A 27,860-nucleotide genomic window follows, 5' to 3' on the forward strand; every position below is an offset into this window, starting at 1 on the left:
TTCCGAGCCGCTTGTTTCCCGCCCTCTTCACTGTATCTTTTACATTCTTTCGCACTAAGTATCAAAGGTACTTTGAATCCAGTTACGCTACACACCAGTGCGCTATCAGCATCTATATTGGGGATTTATTACGAGGTTATCAGGACATATTTTTTATTTTTATGTTCCTCAAAAGCAGAAGGGAGGAAAGGAGCCCGTCACTTTGTTCCCGTCATCAGTAACATCAGTAAACAGCAGGTAGGGATGATGCTTTCTTACACTATAATGTTCATCGGAGGGATGATGATCTGTAGTGTGTTGGAGACGATGGGTGATGGAGATGTGTGGGGTATCTTACACTGATTGCCGCTTTTTATAGCTGGTGTGCTAACAATCCGTTATTGGCCTTGATAATACTTTGCCATAGCCCACAAATCCATCGATATTTAATGACAGGAGACTCCCAGGTCAGCTGCATGCTGTCATTTCGACCTTATAATTAAACCTCCTCACCTGCTGATCAAGCTTGTAATGCTAGTTTATACTGGATGAGTGTGTTTTCTGGCTCTGTGTTTGTTTTGCCCGCTAGTTTTTTTTTTTTTAATTACTATGGGTAGTTACTGATTAATTGCTGCTGTTATGCAATAAACCAGTTTTATAATTCAGAGAGTCGGTTTCTTGTGGGAGGACTAATTTGCCATTTAAATGATAAGCCCTTGATAGAGTCTGGCACCTGTCCATTACGGTCTCAGATATTTTTTGACAATTTATTTTTAAAGATTTGAAAATTATTATGTTCCCTGATTCCAAAAGATCATATTCCAGTGTTTTAGTGCTACATATGTGAAATAATTCACTCGTTATTTTTAATTGGGTTAAAGTTCATTTAATTCATCCCTGTGCAACGCCCTCTTCTGGTCAGTTGTGATAGTGCACTTGTAAATGCCTCATTTGTATGTTTCATGCTCTGGTTTCAATCCCAGAAAGCAGCGCCCCATGTGATGACGTGGATTATTTATTTGCATAATTAAAATTTTTATTTAATTTACTTTCTATCTTACCAGATCTTTTAGTGAGCCTATTTTTATTCTAATTTTTATTAAATGTATTTACAATAAAAAATATTTTTAACATTTTATATATGTATATTATTAAAAAAATACTTGTCAGGGTGTAGGGAAAAATAAACAGTGTAGAATATTTTTATTAAAAAAGTCATTTTTAGGAAAAAAAACTTTTGATGAAATGAAAAAAGTATGTTTTGTTCAGGTCACGTGGTTTAGAACTCATGACATAAAAAATACATTCAGATTGCGTAATGTGTTCTTTCGATCACCTTTCTATTACTTTATTATTTATATACTAGTTTTATAGTATTTATTAATATTTTAAATTCGTTTTTATTATATTTTCAGTTTTCATTTAGTCATTTTGTTGTCATTTTTATAATTTTCTTATATTTATATAATTATAAAAAAATAGAAATATAATAGAATTTATATATTCTATTTATATTTTAGTTAACACTAACAATGCTTCTCTGTCACTGGTACACATGAAATGTGCAATTATATAGGCATGTTAATTACTTTCATAATGCTTTGACAGTGTAGAGTAAAGCTGTGTAAGTCACTGTACATATGAAGATTTAATGGCGCACACGGTGAATCTTGATGACTTCTGTATCAGTGTTTTGCTTGAGCAGTCACTAGGGAACCCTTTGCTCTTGGTTGCCATAACAACACTGTTGCCATAGATACATCTTCTCTGGATGTAGATGTGGGAGTTGTTTTATGTATTTATAAGTTTGATTTATACATAAAGTGTAAATGAGAAATGAGTTTTAAAGGGATTTTCCGTTCGTTACACAGACCGGAAAGAGCTTCTCGAGGATTTCATAAGCATAAAACGAGCCTTCAACTGAAATGTCTGTATCAGCACTGCTCTTGCCTTAATGGATCATAACTCAAAATGTCAAACTTGTTGATTCATAATGGATGGTGATCAGGTGTAAGGGAGATATAACGAGAGCTGCTTGCATAAAGGAGCTTTGCTGCAGTGAAATTTGAGCCGCCGTTTTAAAAGCCTCACACTCTCTTCAGAAATGGCAGAAGCCCATCAGGCCGTGGCGTTTCAGTTCACCATCACTCCTGAGGGGATCGACCTGCAGCTGTCCCATCAGGCCCTGAGACAGGTCTATCTGTCAGGCCTCCGCTCCTGGAAGAAACGCGTCACACGCCTGAAGGTAAACGTCAAATCATATTTGCATCTTTCTTTATGTGATGTGGTTTTTGTGAGTAAATAATGTTTGGGTTGGAAATTGGTTTAAATGCAACTTGATTTTATTGGATTGTGGATGTTAGGCTATGTTACTATTATCAGTTAAATTGCCCTTATTATGTTTTTTTTTTTTCGGATATTACCTTTTAATCAAATGTATGATATGACTTTTTGTGAAGTTTCAAAGATCACAGTGCAGATAAATGAAGTAATAGACGAATCCGACGAGCGTTCTTGTGTAGGCTGCCATCTTGTGGCGACGCCATTACTGAGCTGTTACACCGGCATAGACATATGCACCGGTATGTAAACAAACCTCGGAGATAAGGTGATAACGCACCCTTGATGACAGCTACAGCCAGGCAGACTTGTTGGGTTGATGATGTTAGACATTGGCCTCCAGTCACAGATGAAGGTACAAACGATCTTACAGATTATTTATGAAAATAGCTTGGCAAGCAAGCTAGGCTAACGTTTGCTACCGAGGAAACTAAAAAAAGATCTGTCCATTTGGCAACAATAAATAAATAAATGAAATCAAATAAACAATTTCATGTTTTTCATTTGTGTGCATTATTTATCTCATTTTTACATTGCAACGGGCATGGGTAAGGTAACGTTACAGCTAGAAAGTATATACATAATATCGACCAACTACTGTTTTTAAACCATGGAAAGAGGTCAATATAACAGCAGGAGAACAATTATGTCACATAACGTTACATTCAGCTCAGTAAAGCCATTTAATGACCATATTGAATAGAAAAAATAACAAGAGAGGAGATTTTGCTGATCACTATATCACACATTTATTATATTTTTTTACTTATGTCATTAAATAATTGTTATTATACGCGTCTTGTACTCGCCCAGGAAATCTTTGTAAACCGTACGGCTCCAGACAGGGGCAGTCGACCCGGGGTATTCACAATGTTTTCTCTTCAAAATTGAAATTTTACTGCCACCATTGAAACAATTTATAACGGAAACTGTTTACCCACTCGACATTATACAAGGGCTAACGTTGTAACGTTAGTGACAGTCGTAAATCGCGAGCTGTTTATTCCAGTGGACGCAAGTTGCAACTAAAACAATAGAAGGCAATGGCGCAACGCTTCCCAGCAACAGCTCAGTAATGGCGCCCGCTTGCTTCCGGTAGTTTCGCCGGATTCGTCTATAGAGAGCCTAAGCCCCTCCCCTTCCGGTCGACCACCACGGGACCTTATTTTGGAAAATGTATGCTAGGCAATCGCGAGAGACAACAAATATTTTGATCTCGTTTGAATTGTGTCTGAATTACACGCATGATGTTCGTCAATTTAAAAGATGCATTTTAAAAGTCAAGAAAGTCACAGTCTGAGGTAAAACTGTTGAGGCATAAGACTACAAACCCCAAAAGGCGCACATTTTCTCTCAATGAATGAAGCTAACTTTACTAAAGCTAACGTCTGTCATTGTTTCTATAGTCTTGCGTTATAATCGAAACGTTACGAGTGTTTTGTAGCAGACTGCACACACACGAGCAGCGGATCTCGCTCGTTGTTTCACTTCCTGGGAGATGTAGTTCTTTGAGCGATTTTCACATAAAACTAAATGTTCCTCTTTTGTTTCATGACAAACTGCGACTTTCTTGACTTTCATAATTATCTTTTAAATTGACAAACATCATATGTGTAATTCAGGGCACAGTTCAGACGGAATAAAAACACAAGTTGTCCCTCGCCATAGTACCACACATATTTTTTACGAAATAAGGTCCGATGAGCCAGAAGCGGAGGTGAGGCTCTCTATTGGCTCACAAACTAAATAATACGGCCTGAAACGAGTCTTCAGTAATTTCCATTCTTATTCCCTGCATAAACCTAATTAGGTTTGTAACAAATTTGCATTATAATAATCTTCAATGGTTGCCTGTGAACAACATCTACTTACATAGTAGATATTGATTTTTTTTTTTTTTTACTTGTGTGCCAATGTTTATTTTTATTTTTTTATTTATTATTTTTATCAGAACAAGGTACATTGACAGTATTCAGTGAGATTTTGATATTTGATTGATTATTAAATCTGTCCGGTTTGTTTGTTGATAATTCTCACACATTCCCCAGCTGCATTTCTCAGTGTCTTTGGTTGTTTATTCTGGCCGTCTTTTCTCATTTTGTTTATTGCTTCTCTCGTACAGAACAATGTGATCACCGGCGTGTATCCCGCTAGCCCGTCCTCATGGCTGTTTGTCGTCATAGCGATCCTGGCCACCATGTACACGCGCTCGGACCCTTCCATGGGCCTCATCGCTAAAATCCAGGAACATCTGCCTGTCAGGTAAAAGAGCTCACATTGTGGCCTCAGACTAATTGAATTTGATCCCAGATCAGAAAACAAATGAATTATCTGCATAGTGAACTCTAAGAAACACATGAAGGATTTGTCATGCTCTTATGTAAGTCACTTTGGAAGCTTTTTCAAAGGATATTAGTTCCCCCACCCATGAAAACATAAGCATGCCAGCAGAGGGTGTGTACCTCCATCACACACCTTGATTGAGTTGGTTTCAGACTAGAGTAAAAGTTTGTGTTCCAATAAATGTATGTTACAATGACTTTAAATAATGAATAGCTGGTAAAAATTCTGTCATTTTAATCCATTCTTATGTTTTCTTTACTTTCCTGTGTTTTTTTTTCCCCTCCATTAGATTTTCTGAAATATTTGGGAAAAGCATTTTAATGTTATTATTTAATAACACTTCCTTCCTAAAGTTTAGGGCCTGTAAGATTTTTAAAAAGAAATTAACTGTTCAATTTAGCAAACGTGACAGTAAAGACATAAAAATGCTACAAAATATTTTAATTTCAAATACTGTAAATGCTGTTCTTTTGAGCGTTCTCCTCCTCAAAGAGTCCTGAGAAAAATGTATCACGGTTTCCACAAAAATATTAAGCAGTTCAACGTTGATACTAATAATAAATGTTTCTCGAGCAGGCTTCTTTCAAAAACATTACAAAATCTTGTAAACTTTTGAGTGGTAGTGCATGCATTTTTAGATTTTTAGTGTTATTAAAAAAGACTTGAAGTTGTGTCCTTTGGTTATGCAGCAAAACAAAATTTAAATACTTATTTTTTAATCATTGTTTTTTAAATGTATTTATTTATTTAAGGGAAGGTCTTACTGAGATACAATATCTCTTCTAGTCCTGGTCAGGATGTGCAGCAGAACAAAGAAAATTCACATAAGAAGAACATGAAAACCACACTGTAAACAAACACAAAACAATAGGTCTGAAAGGGTATTTACAATCCTTAAAAAATGACATTCACCTTATCAAAGTGCATCAGTTTCATAGTGTCCCAAAAGCTAGATAAGTTCTGACGTATAGCATACAGCAGTGTAATGCTGTGTGTGTTTGGTTGTAGTGATTCCCTGAGCATCCAGTGTCGGACGGTGGTTTCCGCCGTGTTGTTCAGCACTCTGCTCTGGTTCTCCCTGATCTTCACCATGAGGCTTTGCCTGAAGCAGTTACTGTCCTATCACGGCTGGATGTTTGAACAGCATGGGAAGGTGTCTAACACCACAAAAATCTGGGCGGTAAGTACAGTCATGCTATCAGACACACCCAGCCTACAACCACCCAACCTGCAACTGGAAATGCAGGTGAAGTGTTTTCAATAGTGATGCAAGGATGTGAAAATTGTAGCAGATACCGATAACCAATATTAATATTGCTGTTATGGCCAATACCGATATTAATATTGCTGTTATAGCCGATACCGATATTAATATTGCTGTTATGGCCGATATGATAACCGATAATAATATTGCTGTAATGGCCGATACGATATTAATATTGCTGTTATTGCCGATACGATAACAGATATATTAATATTTCTGTTATGGCTGATTCCGATAACCAATATTAATATTTCTGTTATGGCCGATACGATAACCGCTATTAATATTTCTGTTATGGCCGATACGATAACCGATATTAATATTTCTGTTATGGCTGATACGATAACCGCTATTAATATTTCTGTTATGGCCGATACCGATAACCGATATTAATATTTCTGTTATGGCCGATACGATAACCGATATTAATATTTCTGTTATGGCCGATACGAGAACCGATATTAATATTTCTGTTATGGCCGATACGATAACCGATATTAATGTTGCTGTTATGGCTGATACCGTTAACCGATATTAATATGGCTGTAATGGCCGATACCGATATTAATATTGCTTTTATAGCTGATACAATAACCGATATTAATATTGCTGTTATAGCCGATACGATAACCGATATTAATATTCTGTTATGGCCGATACCTATAACCGATATTAATATTTCTGTTGTGGCCGATACCGATAACCGATATTAATATTTCTGTTATGGCCGATACCGATAACCGATATTAATATTTCTGTTATGGCCGATACGATAACCGATATTGATATTTCTGTTATGGCCGATACCGATAACCGATATTAATATTGCTGTTATGGCCGATACAATAACGGATATTAATATTGCTGTTATGGCCGATACCAATAACCGTTATTAATGTTGCTGGTATGGCCGAGACCGATATTTACCGATGTCGATATCGATATACTGTATATTGCGATATAAAAACAATTTTACCAGATGACTTGAATAGCTTTGTTTGGAAAGAATGAATCATTCTAGAATGACTGGTTTTGTCGTAGAGTAAATCTGCATAGAAACCAATTTTAATCGAATGTTAACTAATGTAGTTAACTAGATTTTAATAAATGGAACCTTATTATAAAGTGTTTCCGATTTATGTCTCTTGAGTTCAGTGTTGGCCAGATCAGGTTTTTAACCATTCTTTAAAGTAAATCGGTTCTAAGGAGTCATCAGTTCGCGAATCGGACGTGTCATTAATGGACCACGGCACTTGTTGTGTGATTATCCAGGCGGTTTTGGACATCGCACAAGATTTGTTTCAACACAGAAAACATTTCATCACTATGCACTATGCATATTAAACTGGGTAGGAGAAAGTATTTGAAAATCACAAGTAAAAACACCTTATAAATGTGTGTGTTTTCAGGCCATGGTCCGGATCTTCTCCGGCAGGCAGCCTCTGTTGTACAGCTACCAGGGCTCTCTGCCCAACCTGCCCGTTCCAACAGTGAAGGACACTGTTAACAGGGTGAGATCATCGGCAAACTGCATCACTGAATACACTTTAAATGGCAAAAATGATGATTTATTAAATCTCTCCTGCTGTAGTTCCTGGAGTCTGCGCGTCCGTTGATGAGCGATTCCGAATTCGAGAGGATCACGACTCTGGCCAAGGAGTTCGAGAGCAGTCTGGGGAACCGCCTGCAGTGGTACCTCAAGCTGAAAGCCATGTGGGCCTCCAACTACGTGAGAACAACTAGCAAACATCCACATGAGCTCAACATGCAACCTTCAAAACGCTGTTTGCAACCTCTTTTACTTCCTTGGTCTAAATATTTCAGAGCGAAACTGAGTATTTTATAAAGAAATTGTAGGACGGAATTGAATTTTAGTTATCAGGATTTGATTCGTGATTTGAGGAAAGTGGTTGTGTAAGTTGTTCAGAGTAGGAACAATTGCATTTTTCTTACGTTTTATTGAAAGAGTATAAAAACAATCAAGTTTAATATTTATATAACACGAAGGCAAATTGGGTGAATTTTGATTTTACCCTGCTGACGTGAAAATCATCTTGTGCTAGTGGGATTGTGCCGTTTGATGTCCTGGCCTTTTTAAATTTAAGATTGAATTGAGGCTGGGCGATTATAGCTGAAAATGTACTTCTTCCAAATGTAGACGATTTTCAAAATATAAATCGATATTTCTGCATTTTCTCTTGAGGAATTTTAGGGTACGTTTACACGACATTGCATTTTTCAGGCTGCGCCTACCATGATTTAAGTGTTTAGAAATGAAATTCATGAGATGGTTGTTCTCAGATTTCATTGGTGATTTCAAACATGAAATTTAATCACAAGCTTAATGAGCGGCTGCTTACTATAGCTAAACTGTTCAACATTATTGCAATGTACGCAATATTCCCTAATTTTATATTGTCAACAAAGATATCAAGATATATTTCAATAATATTTGATGCATCACCCAGGCCTAGACTGAATTAATTTTTCGGTAACACTTTATTTTACAGTGTCTCTGTTACACAGGTTACATGTATTAGTGTAGGCCTAGTAATAACTATAAACTATAATTGGTCCCACTTTATATGAAGTGGCTTTAAGTACTATGTACTTACATTTAAAAATAAGTACAATGTATTGTAAATCACTTTTGCTGCTATTGAGGTGTGATACGGGTAAGGTTAGGGACAGGTGTGGTGGTATGGGTAGGTTTAAGTGTAAGGGATGGGTCAGCTGTGTAATTACAGATGTAATTACATAAATTAATTACGGTTGTAATTACATGCTGGTATTTTTTAAATATAAGTACAATGTAAAAACATGTGTGTACACAATAATTCCTTTTTTTTATCAAATTATTAATTTCAATGTAAGTACATGGTACTTAAAGCCACTTTTTACACTGCAACACGGACATCATAAAATAAAGTGTAACCGATGTTTCTTGTCTGCATCTTTAAGGTCAGTGATTGGTGGGAGGAGTATATCTACCTGAGGGGGCGTGGCCCAATCATGGTCAACAGCAACTACTATGGAATGGTAAGACTCGCTGTGAAGCCTAGTTCAGACTACATGATTTCAAGCCCGATTTGCAAATTTGTGTTATCACGTGCAAATCGCGGGTGATGAACGCTCGCCATTTAGTTAGTATGAAAGAGCCAACAACGCATCAAAGACGCTCGCAGACGTGTCGCCGAGCCCAGAAAAATATCTAGCATGCTATAGACCCCTTTTGCGCCGACGTCACAGTTACGTCACGGCGCTAGCTGGAGGCAAAACAAAGTGAAAACTGGAGGCGGTCAATGCAAAACAGCACAGATTCGGCTAGATAATAAGGAGCTTAAATAATTGTTACTATTATTAAATGTCATCTTGTGTTGTTTGGTGCAAGAATTGATGAAAAATGAATATGCTGTATCTGGAACTTTTATTTCTAGAAAATATTTACATCATTAAAATTGCACTGTAATGTCACTCTCTACATTGTCGTGGTCTCGGCGCTGGCTCGACAGAACTGCGGATCGTACACACAAGTCTTGTACAGGACCATATAGGCATCTAAAGATTTATATGCCCTCAGTTTCTCTTTACGATCGGTTTCTCTGTAAGGTAGGTGTAGAAGTCGTGTGTTACGTGTTACGTAACGTAACGTTAATCCTGTCAGATCATCCATGCATTGAGTGAGCGTGTAGGCGGCTACGGGTCGGCCAATCTGGTTCCGTCCGTTAAAAATAACTTTTGGAAATAACAATCGCGGTCCTGGACAATGAGTGACCTTACACATTAAGATAATATCGGATTTTCTCCAGTCATTGTTAAAAAACAAGCTAACAATATGGATCTTTCTGCCTCCACCTAAGCTCCGCCCACAAAAAAACGTCACCATGTTTACCAACTGTAAAAGGGTCTATAGCTAGGCTTAAACAAGCAGGAAGTTCTTGTGGTTTGTGTGATTTCATGTTTTTAAGTGGTTCTCTTTCATTCGCAGGACTTCCTGTACGTGACGCCGACACCGATTCAAGCGGCGAGAGCAGGAAACACGCTTCATGCTTGTCTCTTGTACCGCAGGAAACTCAACAGAGAGGAAATCAAACCTGTGAGTCCACATTGCAGCACTGACAGATGGAATGAAGTGGAGGGTGAAAGCCCTCGTCCCCCCCAGCGAGGACACATTGATCACAGAGCTGTTTTTAGCTGTGCACTTTGTTGGGGTTTCAATTATATGGATTGGGTAATAGTGTGTGTGTGTGTGTGTGAATAGAGAACAGCCACAATCATCTATATCTACCGAGTCAGTTTTTTTGGTAAAAAAGTACGCAGGAGTAAAAACGTATTCCCGTTATATGTACATATACCATATCGTACAATTAGTTTACTGTGTTAACATGCAGTATAAAGCAGAATAGCATAAAACAGCCCACATTTATATATTAACATTTAGGGCTGGGTAATAAATATCGATTTCTCTATATATCAATCGATTCTCATTTTTACGAACCGATATCGATTCTTAAATCTCAAGAATCGATTATTCATCCTGTTTCATTTGAATGAATGGGACATTGTATTGCGGCTGTGCGCATCCAAAAAAATCGCAATAATCTTTGTCCTTTGTTACTATTGATATGAAATTTGTCTCAATACCCAGCCCTATAACATTATGTATTTGCATCAGTTGGTGAAAGAGCATTTGTACTATGCCAGTGTGCAGTATTTACAGTTGCAGTTACAGCTTCTTAAAGGGATAGTACAATAATTAGAATGAAAATGAGTATTTTCAGACTGTAATTGTCAGCGAGAGGGTGGAAAATGGTTAAGTGACCTTGACTAACATTGTAACTCTGTCTTTTAGAGTCGTGTTCCAGGTTTGAATATTCCTTTGTGTGCCGCTCAGTGCGAGAGGATTTTCAACACCACACGCATTCCAGGAGAAGAGACGGGTAACACTAAATGATTTTTGGTATTAGTATTAGTATAAGTATTAGTCCTTCTAATACTTAATATTTGATTAAGGCGAGACGCAGCAGGCAAAAACATCGTTTTTTTTTTTTTTTTCACTGGTCAATTTTGAGATTTTGGGATATTTGTCTTCAATAACATGTCTTCTTTCAGACTTGTGGTGTCCGAAAAAAAAGTCCGAAATACACATTTAGGTCTTTATTTTACTACACTTTGTCTGTTTGCGTCTGTAGATTTCTCTTAAATTCTTCAAAAGTTGTCGTTATAAATCATCCTGCTGCTCACCCTGTGTCAACACACACACAGTCAGAAAGCTCTCTTTCTCATGTACAACGCTGTCAGATCCAAATATGGTCATTTTCCTTTTTATGAGCAACCAATCGTGAAAGTAAAAGGGAGGATTTAACTCTAAATGCGCAATCTCATTGGCTGATGCTAAATCTTTAAAGCCAGTTTTCTCAAAATGACTTTTCTCTCATACTCCAAGTCCGAAATCTCCACTTCATTAGCACATATATACACCAAGCTTTCCAGTCTTGTACCTAGTTATATTATGAAGACATTTACTGAGGGATTTGTAAATGTATTATTCCTAGCCTGATTTATATAACATTTTATTCTAAAAAAATCATTTTTTAAGGCAATTGGTAGTATATTCTGATTTACAGGATAACAAAAGTAGATATCCATAAATCCCTCTGTAATTTTTTTCTCATCTAATATGTGAACACAATAAAAAAAAATTATTTTGAACCTGGCTTTATCCAATGTAAAAATGTATGCAAATTAGTGCATATTTAATTAGATAATGCCTCATTTGCATATTTAAACATTAAATTAGAGAAAATTTGTAATATGTTGTTTTTCTCATCTTAATGTAGGTAATCAACTGGGAAAGTTTCATGGTGATATCTGCTAGTTGAAAAAAATTACCCTATTCGCCTGTAGTGTCTCGCCTTAAATAAATACAGTAAAAAACGATATAATATTGCGAAATGTTATTATAAGGTTATTTCCAGTGTTGGGAAAGTTCACTTTCTGCATGAACTAGTTCAAAGTTCAGTTCACACATTTTAAAATGAACTAACCTGTGATCAGAGCTGCATTTTCACATGTCACATGATCCTTCACAAATCACTCTAATGTGATGTTTTGATGCTCAAGAAACATTTCATTTGAAAACAAACATTTGAAACAGTTCATATTTTTGTGGAAACTGTGATACTTTTTTCAGAATTCTTTAATGAACCGAAAGAATAGCGTTTGAAACATGAAATAAAAAGCTTTTGTAACATTACGAAGGCATTTGCTATTTCTTTTGATCCATTTAAAGCATCTTTGCTAAATAAAAGTATGGCTTTAAAAATTCATTAGAGAAATAGAGAGACTGGTTCTATATTTCTTCTGCTCTTCAAACTGACAGTCACTTAAGTTCATTTTTCAGTCCTTCCTCCATATTTCCTCATTCTTTCTAAGATGATAGGATGTTTTACATTTGTCAATTTCCTGGAAGGGTCACAAGTACAAACCAACTTACTGAATAAACATGCCCACACACACACACACACACACACCCTGGTCTGCCCTGGTTTGTATTGTACACACAGACTGACTGATAGACAAACACACTCAGATTTGTCCTCTTCTCTAGTTATCAGCTTCTGATGAGTGTTTGCCACTATTTTCAGATCCCTCAAAAGCTCATAATACACAAAGCATGAATGCAAGAAGTGAGAATCTGCACTGAATGTTCTTCTGTGTGCGTTTAGATTCTCTGACCCACTGGCAGGACAGTGAGTATGTCGCGGTCTTCCACCGAGGCCGTTATTTCCGCCTGTGGCTGTATCATGCTGGCCGTATGCTGTCTCCCAGAGAGATCGAGCTCCAGGTTCAGCGGATCCTTGATGACCCATCAGCCCCGGCACCCGGAGAGGCCAAACTGGCAGCCCTGACGGCAGGGGACAGGTACACACACTCCTAGCCTACAGGGTTCATTTACCACAAAACAAACACGCATGTGCTCAGATTTCTCTTTGTAAATAAATGGCAAAGGTCCAGTGAATGGGTCGATGTAGGTCAACGATTGGTTACAAATGTAATTTTTCACTTTTTAAATTTGTATTTTTGTTTTGCAAAATATTAGTAATATTTCAATCTGTGTTATTTTAAGTATAATTGAGATTGAGAAAATTAGGCATTTTTTTTTTCATTTTAATTAGGGTTGTGAAACGATTAATCGCATCCAAAATAAAAGTTTGTGTTTACATAATATATGTGTGTGTACTGTGTATAATTATTTTGTATATATAAATACGCACACATGCATGTATATATTTTAAAAAAAATGTGTTATTAATATATCAAATATTTATATTTATCTATAATATTAATTTTGTATAAATATATATAAAGTATGTACATGTAAATATTTCTTAAATCATTTCAAATCAATTTGGACGCAATTAATCACGATTAATTGTTTCACAGCCCTAATTTTTATATAAAATATTTTAGTTTTAGTAAATTTGTTGTGTTTTTGTTATTTGTATCCATTTAAAAAATATAGTTTTAAATAAAATGTATTTCCATTTTAGTTCTTTTTGTACATCAGTTAAATGAAAATGAGAAATGTTGTTTTGGCAACATGAAATAAAAAAATTAATGTTTAATGCATTTATTTTATTAAGAATTCACTGATTTAAATAATCATGCATTGCACAATGACTAATTTTTATATGTAAACCATCCCTTGATTAAGTATTTTCTATGAATGCTTGAATGGTTTGAAATTTCTTTCCCAGAATCCCTTGGGCCCAGGCCAGGAAGGAGTTCTTTAGCTCCGGGGTGAATAAGAGATCTCTGGACTGCATTGAGAAAGCTGCGTTCTTCGTGACCCTGGACGACGATGAGCAAGGCATGATGGGAGATGATCCTGCGGGCAATTTGGATCGGTATGCCAAGTCTCTTCTGCATGGGAAGTGCTACGACAGGTGAGATGTTCGTCCGTCCAAAACTGCGTCAGTTACGTTACAAATACATGAAACTTAATGACAACACTATAATTATTTGAGTATATTTTCTCTTAATCTGCCAAACACAATGCATATACATTTATGTTTTTATTAAGAAAGTGTTTCGCTCTTTTTGTCTAAGGTGGTTTGATAAGTCGTTCACAGTGGTGGTGTATAAAAACGGAAAGAACGGACTCAACGCTGAACACTCCTGGGCGGACGCACCTATAATGGCTCATGTGTGGGAGGTGAGAGACAGAATGATCATGAATTGATACTGTAGGAAGATTTAAATAGTTCTTGCTTGACTAAAAATAATTTTTAATAATAGGGATGGTTAAATTCTAGTACATGCTTATTTACATCTAATGCCAGCTAAAACTCTATGAATTTTTATTAGGGCTGCATCCAAAATAAAAGTTTGTGTTCACATTATATATGTAGGTGCACTGTGCATAATTATATATATATATATATATATATATATATATATATGTGTGTATATACATGTATATTTAAGAAAAAAATATGATTTATATATAAAATATTTATATATAATATAAATTATATATAAATCTATATACAGTATTTACATGAAAATATTTCTTAAATATATACAAGCATGTGTGTGTGTTTATATATATATATATATATATATATATATATATATATATATATATATATAAATATTTATAATAATTACACACAGTGCACCCACATATATTATGTAAACACAAACTTTTATTTTGGATGCGATTAATCGTTTGGCAGCCCTAATTTTTATGTGAGAAAGTAAAAAAATTCAATTAAATCAACCATTTTAAATATTACACGTGAATTTATGTATTACCGTGTTATTATGTACATTATGAAAAATGCATATTTATTTTGAGATTCTTTATGACTGTCACTGATGAAATCATTATAATATCTGGATATAAAGTTGCTTTTTTCTCTTGCATATTTTTGCTTCAACTGTGGTTTGGTCTTTGCATTTTTGCAACTTGCAAGCATTGCTATTTTTCCTCCAGTAAATGCAAATATTTGTGTTATTAACACTAATTGAGTTTTTCTTGCCTATTTTACAGTCTTTTTTAAAAGAAATTAACTCAAAAATTAAAATTCATTTTCATGTTGTTTCAAACACGAATGTGGATAAATAAAGATAGTTATTTCAACTTATCAGTGCCTAATTTTTGCTAACTTGCAAGCATTGCTATTTTTCCTCCAGTAAATGCAAATATTTTTGTAATTAACACTAATTGAGTTTTTTCTTGCCAATTTTACAGTCTTTTTTTAAAGAAACAATTAACTCTAAAATTAAAATTCATTCTCATGTTGTTTCAAACATGAATGTGGATAAATAAAGATAGTTATAAGTGGCTAATTTTTGCTAACTTGCAAGCATTGTTATTTTTCTTCCACCAAAAGCAAGTCTATTTGTTAGTGCTATATTAGCAGTTTTTATTATTAATACCATGTCAGCTGTTTTCTAATACAATCGTCTCTTTCTCTCTCAGTATGTGATGACTACGGATTGTTTCCAGTTGGGTTATAATGAAGAAGGTCACTGTAAAGGAGACGTGGCCTCCTCCCTGCCTCAACCTTCTAGACTAACCTGGGACATACCTGTACAGGTACAAACACACGGTAACACCTTCTCATGTTCCAGTCATGCGATGCACAGTGACACTGAATAATTGATCCTCCTGTGTGTGTTTTCAGTGTCAAGAGCGTGTGGATCAGTCTCTCGCTGTGGCACAGGCCCTCGCCGACGACATCGACTTTCACGTGTTCCCAATACAAGAGTTTGGCAAGGGTGCCATCAAAAAGTGTAAAATCAGTCCAGATGCCTTCATTCAGATTGCGCTTCAGTTGGCCTATTATAGGGTAAGACACAAAACCCAGCGTCGCGTGCTGAAGTCGTTCTCCTCAGCAGAGGAACCACAGGTGTCAAGAATCACATTAACTATGAATATGTTCCACTAACACTAATTGGCACAATACGTGTGGTTTTCATTTCTTTCAACACTAGATCTTTTGTTTTATTATTAATAACATAACCTTTTTTTTTCGTGTGTGTGAAATGTTTAAAAATGTACTAGGTTTCATATTTTATCTAATGCAGTAACATTCAAATATTTTTACGTGTGACTTAATGTATATCAAATATATTATATTTATATATATTATACACTAATTTAGTGTGTATGCTTCACACATCGCCATTGTCTATCTCAAAGTGCCCCATTTATGCTCTTTTAAAGGCTCATACAACAGGTTTACATGCATCCAAGGTCAAAAAACACTTTTCTCACATCTCTCACTCTGATTGGTCAGATGGCCCAGTCTGTTGTGATTGGTCAATCACTTACAGCGCGTGTCGGAAACAAAGCTGTCTGAATTTCAGCTCCGGAGGCTTCCTCAGCGCTTATTTGTTGTTTTAGAGTCAAAGTAAATGTTGTTCACCAGCAGCCAATGAAGATCATAGGCGGGCATTATGCAAATTTGTTACAAACCTACTTGGGTTTATGCAGGAAGTAACAGTGGAAATTACCGAAGACTCGTTTCAGGCCTCGTTTATTGTCTTTAGGATCTCTGCAGACGTCTTGCATCCATAAACGGTCATATCACACACTGCATGAAAGTTTATATCTGAAAAAGCATAATAGGGGCACTTTAAGTAACTTTACTGAACACTGAAATTGCTTTGTACATGTATGACTATGTAGGAAATGTTATGACCAGGAACAGGTTGCATTGATGCAACTACTCAGGTAGTTATCTTGACATATTACATACATTCATGACATATATTCATATTATTTTGTGTATAAACTTATTTAGTGTGTATTTCACAAATCTCTGATGTTTTAAGCAACTTTACTGTTCACTGAAATTGTTTAAGAGACATTAAACAATTGATGTAACCATCAAGGTTTAAATACTGACGTTCCTCCTTTCTCGTTCCTTCCCCAAATCCAGAATCGAGGCACGTTCTCTCTGACCTACGAAGCGTCTATGACCCGTTTGTTCCGCGAGGGCCGCACTGAGACGGTGCGTTCCTGCACCGCTGAGAGCTGCGCTTTCGTCAAAGCAGTAGAGGGTGGAGAGGTAACAAACATATTGACCTGCGCACATACACACGTGCTTTATTTTGTGAAATGCTGTTCAATTTAATTTCCACCCATCTCTGTGTCTGTAGAGTAAGGAGGTGTGTCGACGTCTCTTCCGTACGGCGTCTGAGAAACACCAGCATCTCTACAGGATGGCTATGACGGGAGGAGGAATAGACCGACACCTGTTCTGCCTCTACATCGTGTCCAAGTACCTGGGAGAGGAGTCACCCTTCCTCAAAGAGGTGTGTGACTCTCCTGGGAGTCTTATCTGATTAGCTAGGAAGTCGAAACTAGATTAGTTTAACTTGCAAGTGCTCTTTCATGTGTGTCCGAACTGGAACATACAGGATAAACCTGTCAAGAACATGTACAGGTCATATTTCAGACAAATTAAGCTAAAAAAAGACTTTTTTTTTTGTTTTTTTGTTTCGTGATTCGTGACATTACATTCATAACAGATACTCATGACTGTAGTGCAAAAAATACTTTACAATAACGTTTCATAACACGAACTAACAATTAGGACTGGGTATTGACACAAATTTCACAATTCTATTCGATTTTGATTCACAAGCTTGCAATTCGATTTTGTTTCGATATTGATTATTTTGGATATCAGTTACAATAAATGGCCATTTTTCTCAAGGAAATCAAATCTCTTAACTAATGCTGTAAACTATGGGAGTCTAGTTGTAGCCTATAGGCTTCATTAGTCTAATACGAAGGTAATAATGAACTGGTTTGTAGCTATACAGCCACTTAAATTGCACTTTTATTTATTTTTATAATAAGAAGATTATATGAAATATAAACATTTAAATGGTGGCTGTCATAAAAACTTGCCAGATTTATTCAAATATGCATTAAATATCGAAGAACATTAAGATTATAATGCATATGTAATATGGTGTATATATTGAGTTATGTGACTAACGAGTTTATGTGGGTTTTCTGATGTAAATATGACGATACATGACATTGATTACAAGCTGTTTAACTGACACAGTCTTTCCACGGTTGAAATGCTGATTGAGCGAATCAATGTGACATGATACGGATTTCGATAAGTTGTACTCTATCTTTTAACACACTTTCAGACGCTCATTCATGTTTATTTCGCGCTGTGACTGGTATTATTAAGCCGGAAGAGAGATCAGTGCTGCTGCTTCTCTTGAGCTGAGCCAGAGCGATCTCACGCCACAGCGCCAAAACGTTATTTATGTTTTTGAATTTTTAAAGAAAATGAACGTAATTTAAAAATTGAGACTTTTGTTTCATATCAATAGTAACAAAGGACAAAGATTATTGCGATGTTTTTTTTTTTTTTTTTTTTTGGATGCAGCCACGATACAATGTTCCATTCATTCAAATGAAACAGGATGACTAATCGATTCTTGAGATTTAAGAATCGATATCAGTTCGTAAAAATGAGAATCGATTAATATTGAGAAATCTATATTTATTACCCAGCCCTACTAACAATGATAAATACTTCTAAATAATTTATTAATCTTAGTTTTCAACATTTACTTAGACATTATTTGTATCTGTTCATATTATTTAAATACTTGAGCTAACTATGACCTATCGTTAACAAATATGAATACATACTGTGACAAATGTATAGCTCATGTTTGTTCATTTTAGGTAAGGCATTAATTATCTAATATGTTAACAATAACATAGCAATAGGACCTTACTGTAAAGCGTTACCAAAATGTTTTCCTAAAAGCGGGTTTGAAAAAGTTATTATTTAATTGTGAAGTGTTAATACATCATGGTAAAATGTACAGCCTTTAATTTATGATGAATTATTAAATGTTATTAAACACAGTTAAAAATAGCATGACTTACTTTTGAGGATAATGAGATTTATAAAAAAAAAAATCTGTAGTAGATTTACTCTTGAAAATAATGTCACGATGCAAAAAAATAGTTCAAAATGAGTCTTTATTTGGATTTTATTTACGTTTTTGAGATTCACCCATCTAACTATGTACATTTTTAAATGCAATATTATATTATAAAATATATAGTACTTTAATTTTGTAAATATCTTATTATTATCTTATGTGATATTCAATTTTTTTGGTGTGTGTGTGTGTTTTCTTCAGGTGCTTTCAGAAACGTGGCGTCTGTCCACCAGTCAGACTCCACTCCAGCAGGTGGAGCTGTTTGATTTCGTGAACCACCCAGACTACACAACCTGCGGTGGAGGATTTGGCCCGGTCAGTAATATTCATGAATATTCACGTGACGCATTCTAATTTATTTACTCAATTGTCTGTGCATTTCTAAAAAATGTTCGTCTGTGTGCTCTTCACAGGTTGCAGATGATGGTTATGGCGTGTCTTACATCATCATCGGAGAAAACATGATCAACTTCCATATTTCCAGCAAACACTCCTGCCCTCAGACTGTTAGTACACTAATATATGCTTCTGTTACCAATTTTCGAAAATCAAAGAAAAAAATAAACAAATTTGAGAAGCTAGTTGTTTCCACCCATCTATTTTTATGCACAATTTGGGATCTCGCATTAAAAAACACTGGACGGAATGCGGATGCACAAATTCTAAAAAAAAAGTGTATAAAAAAACATGTGCTCTCAAGTCAGGTGCATACATTTATTATCTGATTTGCAACTTTGGATGGAAACAAAGCCTTGCTAAAGTTGATCGGACAAAAACTCAGATTAAAGGGATAGTTCACTTTGAAATTAATTTTTGATATGTTTTATCTTACCTCAAGGGCATCCAAGATGTAGGTGTCTTTGTTTCTGCAGTAGTTTAAATTTTGATATTTTTAGGTCAAACCGTTGTTGTCTGTCAGTCATATAATGGAGGTCTATGGTCACCACCTCAAAGAGCATGCACAGAGAAGTCCAAATTAAACATGATTTAATGACTCGTAAATGTAAGTACACATTGATGGCCTAAGACACGAAACGAGCGGTTTGTGTGAGAAAACTAACAGTATTTGTATCGGATTTACCTCGTAACCACAGCCACGTCCAAGTGATCTGAGGGCGCGGGCACTTTGTGGCTGTGGTTACAAGAGGTAAAACAATATAAATACTGTTCGTTTTCTCACACAAACCGCTCGTTTCGTGTCTTAGGCCATCAATGTGTACTTACATTTACGAGTCATTAAATAATGTTTAATCTGGACTTCTCTGTGCATGCTCTTTGAGGTGGTGACCATAGACCTCCATTATATGACTGACAGACACGAACGGTTTGACCTAAAAATATCAAAATTGAAACGACTGCGGAAACAAAGACGCCTACATCTTGGATGCCCTTGAGGTAAGCTAAAACATATCAAAAATTAATTTCAAAGTGAACTATCCCTTTAAGATAGCAAATATAACATGTATGGCTTTCTTTATGGTGCCAAACCTGATTAGTGTTTGATGACAATCTATTTTGGTTTGCAGGATTCTCACAAGTTTGGAGCGTATATCAGGAAGGCCTTGGTGGATCTCCTGGAGCTGATGTCACCGGAGAAGCCCGACCTGTCCAATGCTGAGCAGAACCACTCGAAGAACCCTCAAAGCAAGAAAGACCTGTAGAGGTAGAACAGATTGCCTATGACGGTCAAAGGAAGACATGAGGCCAGTGTGTGTTTGTGTGTGTGTGTGTGTTAGTTTGAATGCACGTTTGTTATAACCTACAAATATGCATTCATACATTCCATGCTTGTTGTAATCAATGCCATGAAGCCATGAATAACATAACAATGTAAAAATGGTGGAAGCTGGTTCTTCAGAAAAACGTATTAGTACAAAATAGCATTTATGACAGAGGACTGAAGGCGAAAGGTAGTGTGGTAGCGGAAAACCTTTGTGTTTTCCAGTAGGCCAGTTTTCGATATTTAGATTTAAATGAGGTCCTCACTTTTAATTGTAATAAAGAATCAAAAATGATTAGTGTACATTATCGCCAGATGATGGGAATCTAATGGTTAATGATCTGACCAGTAAGTATAATGGTTGTAGGTGTATAACAAGTAAGGATGACATATGAAGAGTAATGCATCACCTCTGTACCCTCTGATGAAGGCACTTCACTGCTCTTACAGTACAGTAAATCACATTTAATACAAACTCTCCATCTGAGCAGGTTTAAGTCTCAGAATAACGTGATCTCGGAACAAAATCCAGTGACGCTTTACTTGAATTCCAGAGCAGATGTAAATTTACAATTTCAGTGACCAATGACTCAGAATATTACATGTGACTGCAGTTTTAATATGATTGTCCTAATACATTTATATGTTCATTTCACTATTAAGTCTATTCATTTTAACATGTATGGTTTTTTTTTTAATTTAAAAGTAGTTTTTTATATATATATACACAAGGTCAATTTACAACTTAATTATTCTCAATGTATTGATTTGCGAATGTCTAATAGGTATTAAAAGTGATGCCAGAGGAGGAAACATTTATGCCACGGCGAATTTCTGTTAATGTCTCAGGTGTTTCGACTGCACAGTTAAACTTAAAAGGTGAATCACGGCCAGTTAACTGTAGTTAGTTCACTTCCTGCTTCCTTAAAGGGACGGTTCACCCAAAAATCCTGTCATTAATCACTCACCCTTTTGTCGTTCCATCATCAAAACACAAATAAAGAGATTTTAAATGAAATTTGGGAGATTTCTGTCCCTCCATTGACAGCCACTCAACTACCATGCTTTGCTCAATTCATAGGAATTTCACATGACATTTTTAGTTTAGTGCAAAGAGATATGATCACTTTATATGATGAACAGATTGAGATTGAGAATGCTTTCCATTTACTAAATTAAATCTGTTTATTTTATAAAGCGATTGAGTCTCTTCAGAAAATTTTGAGTAAACCTCTCAACTCATATGATTTTACGATCTCTTTATGAACTTTGTGAAGCGTCGAAGAAAATGGAGGGACAGAAAGATCTCAGATATCATAAAAAAGATCTTCAATTGTGTTCTGAGGATCAATTAAAGTATTATTGGAATGAAATGAGGGTGAGTAAATAATGAGAGATTTTAATTTTTCGGTGAACTGTCTCTTTAAGAGACCTAGATGCTAATAATATAGTGCAAAATCTGATTTGATATTAATTTTAAAATGATGTACTTGGAATCCATTTATATGGTTAACCATATTCTAATGAACTAATTCAATTGCAAGAATGCTTTCAAAGTTAAATGTGGTCTTGATGTATTTAATAATAAACTCTTTAGAAACATTCCGATGTAACTTTGTGTTATGAAAAAGTGATGAAAAAACAACAGAAATTGATTTAATCTGTTATTATAATGCGCACTAATAGACAAACTAGAGTTAGAATGTGATGCAGGACATAGTACCGTAATCATACTACTATAACTCATATGATTAGACAATTCATACAACACCAAAAAGTGTTTTTGCAAAGGATTTGAAGGTGGTGACTGGTTTCACAGGTAAATGAATGAGATCTGCTTATCAATATCAAACATTTACAATCAACATACAGGCTGTGTTTCAATATCCGTTGTTGCCGTAAGCCCTTTGCTACACTTAGCCGGACTGAGAGCAAGGGCTTGTCGACTTCCTCTGAGTTTTCAGTTTTCTCTGTTGGCAGCTGTACTTTTTATTATCTCTGTTACACCCTCATACTCGGCAGATATAAAGTTGCCTTTTGAGTGCACGAGATCTCGTTTGCACAACTCCTGGATATTGTCATTTTGCAAATATTGATATAGTTCAAAAAGGCCTGTATCTTCTCTTCTCTCTAACACTGCTTACACTGTATATCTCACTAGAATTTAAACCTTAATGAAGGATTTTATAAATGTGGTTGTTCTATTATTATTGTCACTATTGTCACTATTGTAATAATTAACTTGAAACTGAAAACAGTAGCAATGCAAGTGTTTGTGTAGTGCTGATATTAATGTGGAGCGGCAGTGTTTTACCTCATCTGTCTTATGAATGTCGAATCATCAGCGATCGATCTCTCCTCTCTCCTCTTTGGGCTCAGACTATCTGTACACTGCAGAGCTTTACACTTTCTCTCTTACTCTGGAAATCTGTCTTTCCTTTTTGTATGTGAATGGAAAGGAAGAGACAACATGTCACTTTTTTAATTAAAATTGTTCAAGCACACTCGTGTTTGTGGTTTTATTATAATGGCGTGATGTTTGTGTTTTGCTTGATCAACATGAAGACCGAACGTTCTCTCAGTGTTAGGGATGCGCCGATATTGATAACCGATTATTGTTCATATTTTATATATTGGCCTATCATTTTTGAGAGCCCGATAACAAAAAAAAGTCTCACCATTAAAAGCCATGTCCCAAGCACAAAACTATGTATGTATAATGTTTCATTATAATTTTATGTAGCCTATATGACAGACTTGCGCAGCACATAACTGTATTTTCATTTTTTTGAAATGATTTTCAATATTTCAAGCAATTCAAAACCGGCTATTTATTGGCTTTAATATATTGGCCAATAATAATAGTTAAATTGAACATATATCAGCTGATACCGATATGGTGTTTTGTTTGTAGTTGTTTTTTCCTATATTACTTTAGTTCTAGTTTTATTACTTTAGTGTTCCTGTTTTTGTAAAGTTTGTTATCTTACCTTACCTAAGGTCTTATCTTATCTTACCTAAGTCATTCATGCTTTTATTCAATTGATTTGTTTCACCCGTCCACACTTGTTTGTGCATTTTTTGGTCATTTATTAGTTTTAAAGATAATTTAGGCAACACTTCATGATAACATTTACACATTTATATAATGTTTAAAATCATTATCCATCTACATTCAAGCAGCTAGAAACTATATAATGATATATATATTTTCATATTCATATTTAAATGTTTGTTAAAGTTATGAAGTCTTGCTAAATCAAATCTCCCATTAAGACAAATTTCAGTTTCTAGTCTGAAATTGCCTCAATTTTTTGTAATCCATCAAATGCATATGGCTGATGTAGTGCAGTGTGTATTTGTAAAGTGTGTATCTGAAACTTAAAATGTCCTTCAGTCATTTTTCCGCGTGAAAACTGCATATGTGTCGCTGCTCTGGTCGTGTGTTGCAGTGAATCCTGATTCTTCAGCGATCTCCTTCACTCTGGCAGCAAAACCTGACACTTGCTCCTTTGAAAGATCCAACAGTAAGCTGAACAAGAAAAACACAGAGATTATGAGCATTCATGGGATTTGATTGCAAGTTATGCACCAAAATGTTAGCATGAGCATGAATGTAAGTATGATGCGTGTGTGAAATGGACCCACTTTGCTAACTCTATTAGCAGAGCAGCATCAGGCGCTGCGATCTCTCTCAGAGAAGAATCGAGCTGATGAACCATACTGGGAAAACAGAGATGGTGTTATCATCAGACAGTTACACACAAACTGTGAGCTGCATATGAACAGGCGTCACCTGGCTGAACAGAAGATGCTGTTGAACAACTTCCTGTATTTGTTTTTGAGGGGAAGTTTATTGAGAGAGTCTGGAGACAGAAATGACACTTTCACGCCGCTCACGTTCAGCAAATCTGCAAAAACACAAGAACCCAAAGTAAATGTGTGGAAAACTCTCAAAACTATTAAAAGGAGCTCTGTTTGATTTGTTTACAGGACTTCACTGGCAATGTGAAGTGCGTTTTTTTGGCATAATAGGACATTACCAAGTGCTTGTGTCGGTTCTGTGTGAGTTTGTGAGGAAGGTGGATCGTTCTGCATCTTCTCTTCTGTTGTGAGACTGTCTGTGGATTGACAGCAGGAACTTGGAGGATTTGGCACATCTTCATTCAGTAAAGAGCTCCCTCTAGTGGCAAGACATTCAAACAACGCCAAAACGTTGACTTCCGAAATATCCTGAGCCGTCTGAGAGAGAAAGATGGCCAGAGAAAGGTAAGTCATGTATTGCAATATAAGATATATCATTGCAGTATACATGACAAGCTATAAAGATAAGTTATACATGTGGTCTTGGATGGTAAAAGAAGTAATGCAATACAATATAATGACATGGTTTTTGTTTGTAACTTAATATTAGGGGGTATTAAACAGTTCCTGTCACCTTTACATGTTGATTGTTGTGTTTCTTCAACAGGTCTTTGTTCTCGGTCTCTATGCCGAACGACAGATATGGACTGGAGACGATGTCCCCCCAATATCCTCTGACAGCGACCTGATCTCCTCTCTGGTACAAACACACACACATCGTTGCATGACAGCATATCATGGCTCACAACTATTATTGTAGACAGTCAATCTACTTACATGATTGAACACTCGTGTGGAAAGCAGACTCTGATTGGCTGTTTGGTAAAGCCCCTCCCTCATTTCAAAGGCCACGCCACTTTCCCGCCATTTCACATACTGGTGTTTGCTAATGACGCCACACTAAGAGAAAAATCACAAGATTTTGTAGAACAGTAGTAAGGACAGCTTAATATCCTTAACTAAAAACCATTAAAAAAAACTATTTTCTAACTTCAAATAAATTAAATAAAATCTTTATTTAAACTAGGGCTATCAAATTTGTGTTTGCATAATATATGTGGGTGTGCTGTGTATAATTATTTTCTATATATAAATACACACACATGCTTAAGAAATATTTTCACGTATATACTGTGTATAGATTTATATATAATTTATATTATATATAAATATAAATATTTAATATATATAAATAATATTTTTTTTCTTAAATATACATGCATGTGTGTATTTATATATATATATATATACAAAATAATTATACACAGTGCACCCACATATATTATGTAAACACAAACTTTTATTTTGGATGCGATTAATCATTTGACAGCAATAATTTAAACTTATTTTATTTCAAGCTAGTTGCCAAAGCAACATTTTCGTTAGTTTCACTTGCAGTACTTAAATAACTGAAATAGAAATAGAAATGAATAAAAAGTATAAACTCACAAACAAAACCTAAAAAAATATTAAAACTTGAACCAAATTTTCATTTCTTTATACATGGAAACATGGAAATAGTGTCTTCTGTGAATCTATATGTAATTGTAATTCGGAAATTGCCTAAACAATCACATTTGTGATAAAATATGCGCTGAAATAAGTCTATTTGGCAAATAACTGTGTAACATACAGTAAATTGAGTCTTATTGGACAGCTCTGATTGGCCTTCCGGAGTGTAGGTGTATAATAATGTCATTTTATTTGGTACGTACCCCTCTCTGGTGCAGTTTCATGCTGAGATCCCAGTCGAAACACCCCTGACGTGAGTCGTAGCGAGTCCCCAGGTGCTGCCGAACACGGGCGTCCCAGACCTTACGCACACTCGCTGGCACTGACGGTGGCCGTTCCCACAGTTTAAAGATCCGGACCAACTCATCTCTCTCCTTAAACTGATGATGAAACAGCAGAGGAGTGGATATCACTGAGATGAGTTTGATTCTGACATGCAGTATATAAACGCATATATCAATGTCTGCTGGACCTTCAGAAGGCTCGTATCAAGGCAAGGATGGGCGTGCGAGTTAGAGGAAAGAGTGTTTGTGATGGAGAGAGAGAGTTGAGCCGCGGCGTGTTTTAAAGTCTCTTCCGTCTCTTTGCGAATCTCGGAATTCCCAAACACCTCCAGAAACACTTCAGTCTTTTCTAAAAATAAAAAACATGAATGCAATAATATGTGACATTTACAGTGTACAAAAACTAAAAACAATGTATAGAAAAAAACAGAAGTACATTTTGTATTTTCTGGGGATTTCTACACCTTTCCCTAACTTGAAACAGAAATTGTCTAAATGTAATATAAAATATAAGTTTATTACATCTCATTTGTATTATATATTTATTATATTCTTTAAAACATTTTTAATATTTTAAAATGTGAGAATACATATATGCTGGGATTTATAGGTTATAAACGTATAATTTTTTTAAAGAGCAGAAGCTTTGTCATAATATATGAAGGTATACGTACTGTGTAGACTCATGTTCTCAGGGGTCTGAAGTGATAAATATAGTAGTAATAATTGTCTGGCAACAACCTCCATACTGTTCTCAATCACCCAAACCTGCAACATGCCACACATCTAATTATTAACACATAAACATGCACAAAACAGTTGATGTATGTTGTGGTAATAGTAATACTATGTCATAAAGGCTATTATTATGCTGTATACATTAACAGAATCTGAGGTCAGTGATGAATCACACACATGTAGTGTATCAGAGTGTGTCAGTCCAGTGATGGTCTTCAGGATGTGTCTGGGATCTCCACTGCCCACCAGCAGAACATTCAGCTCTCCATCTGACTTCACCATGTTCTCTGTTCTCAACACATCAAACAAATGTGTGTGAGCATTGATCCATATTTACTGTGTTTTGTCATATACTGTGATGGTTTATGGTTCACCTGAGTTCAGGAGGTCTCGTGCTGGTCCGAATCCCCACCAGGTCACACACCCCGCGCCCTCGACAGTCCGGCCGGCGCTCATTCTTCACGAACACTACGACATTAGAAAACAGGATAATGCCTGAATATCCTCCTGGAATCTCGTTTTTAGCGGATTTTAGTTATATGTATAGCAAAGTGTAAATAATCCTCTGTGAAACTTACCTCTCGCTGCTCTTGCCGAGTAACTTACTAGCAAGCTAATGCTTGGACCGCGGTTGCTTAGCAACAGGAACCGCGCGCCGTCTAGAGTAGTAGGGGTAGGAGGGCCTGTTTTACAGTCTATGAGTAGGACACAAACACTGGTTTTGATTCAAGAACTCAAAAATTGTACCGTTTCAGATTCATATCTCAGAGTTAACTAACTTAATGCAATACCTGCACCAAGTATCTCGGTGACG

The 27,860-nt window shown here is 35.8% G+C and overlaps 2 protein-coding genes across 2 annotated transcripts; one reads left to right on the forward strand and one right to left on the reverse strand.

Moving 5' to 3' along the window:
• Positions 1-23,152, forward strand: LOC120488133 (carnitine O-palmitoyltransferase 1, liver isoform). Its single transcript, XM_039684633.2, has 19 exons — positions 1-237; positions 2,082-2,224; positions 4,442-4,581; positions 5,671-5,842; positions 7,336-7,437; positions 7,518-7,655; positions 8,888-8,965; positions 9,915-10,022; positions 10,779-10,866; positions 12,655-12,850; positions 13,687-13,875; positions 14,039-14,144; positions 15,417-15,533; positions 15,622-15,786; positions 16,882-17,010; positions 17,102-17,257; positions 19,130-19,243; positions 19,342-19,434; positions 20,455-23,152. Exons 2-19 carry the CDS (start codon positions 2,084-2,086, stop codon positions 20,587-20,589), a joined length of 2,367 nt encoding a protein of 788 aa, XP_039540567.1. The 5' UTR covers positions 1-237; positions 2,082-2,083; the 3' UTR covers positions 20,590-23,152.
• dnaaf3l (dynein axonemal assembly factor 3 like) lies at positions 22,442-27,812 on the reverse strand. The gene is made up of 12 exons (XM_089125709.1): positions 27,625-27,812; positions 27,421-27,514; positions 27,224-27,333; positions 26,983-27,076; positions 26,497-26,657; positions 26,228-26,404; positions 25,290-25,412; positions 25,087-25,209; positions 24,692-24,890; positions 24,445-24,559; positions 24,297-24,371; positions 22,442-24,180 (listed from the first exon to the last, which is right to left on the reverse strand). The coding sequence occupies exons 2-12, from the start codon at positions 27,500-27,502 to the stop codon at positions 24,042-24,044; spliced, it is 1,398 nt and encodes a 465-aa protein (XP_088981835.1). The 5' UTR covers positions 27,503-27,514; positions 27,625-27,812; the 3' UTR covers positions 22,442-24,041.
• Between the last annotated feature and the right edge of the window lie 48 nt (positions 27,813-27,860).

The sequence above is a fragment of the Pimephales promelas genome, chromosome 22 (genome assembly GCF_988280905.1).
Source record: "Pimephales promelas chromosome 22, fPimPro1.hap1.1, whole genome shotgun sequence".
Taxonomy (NCBI): Eukaryota; Metazoa; Chordata; class Actinopteri; order Cypriniformes; family Leuciscidae; genus Pimephales; species Pimephales promelas.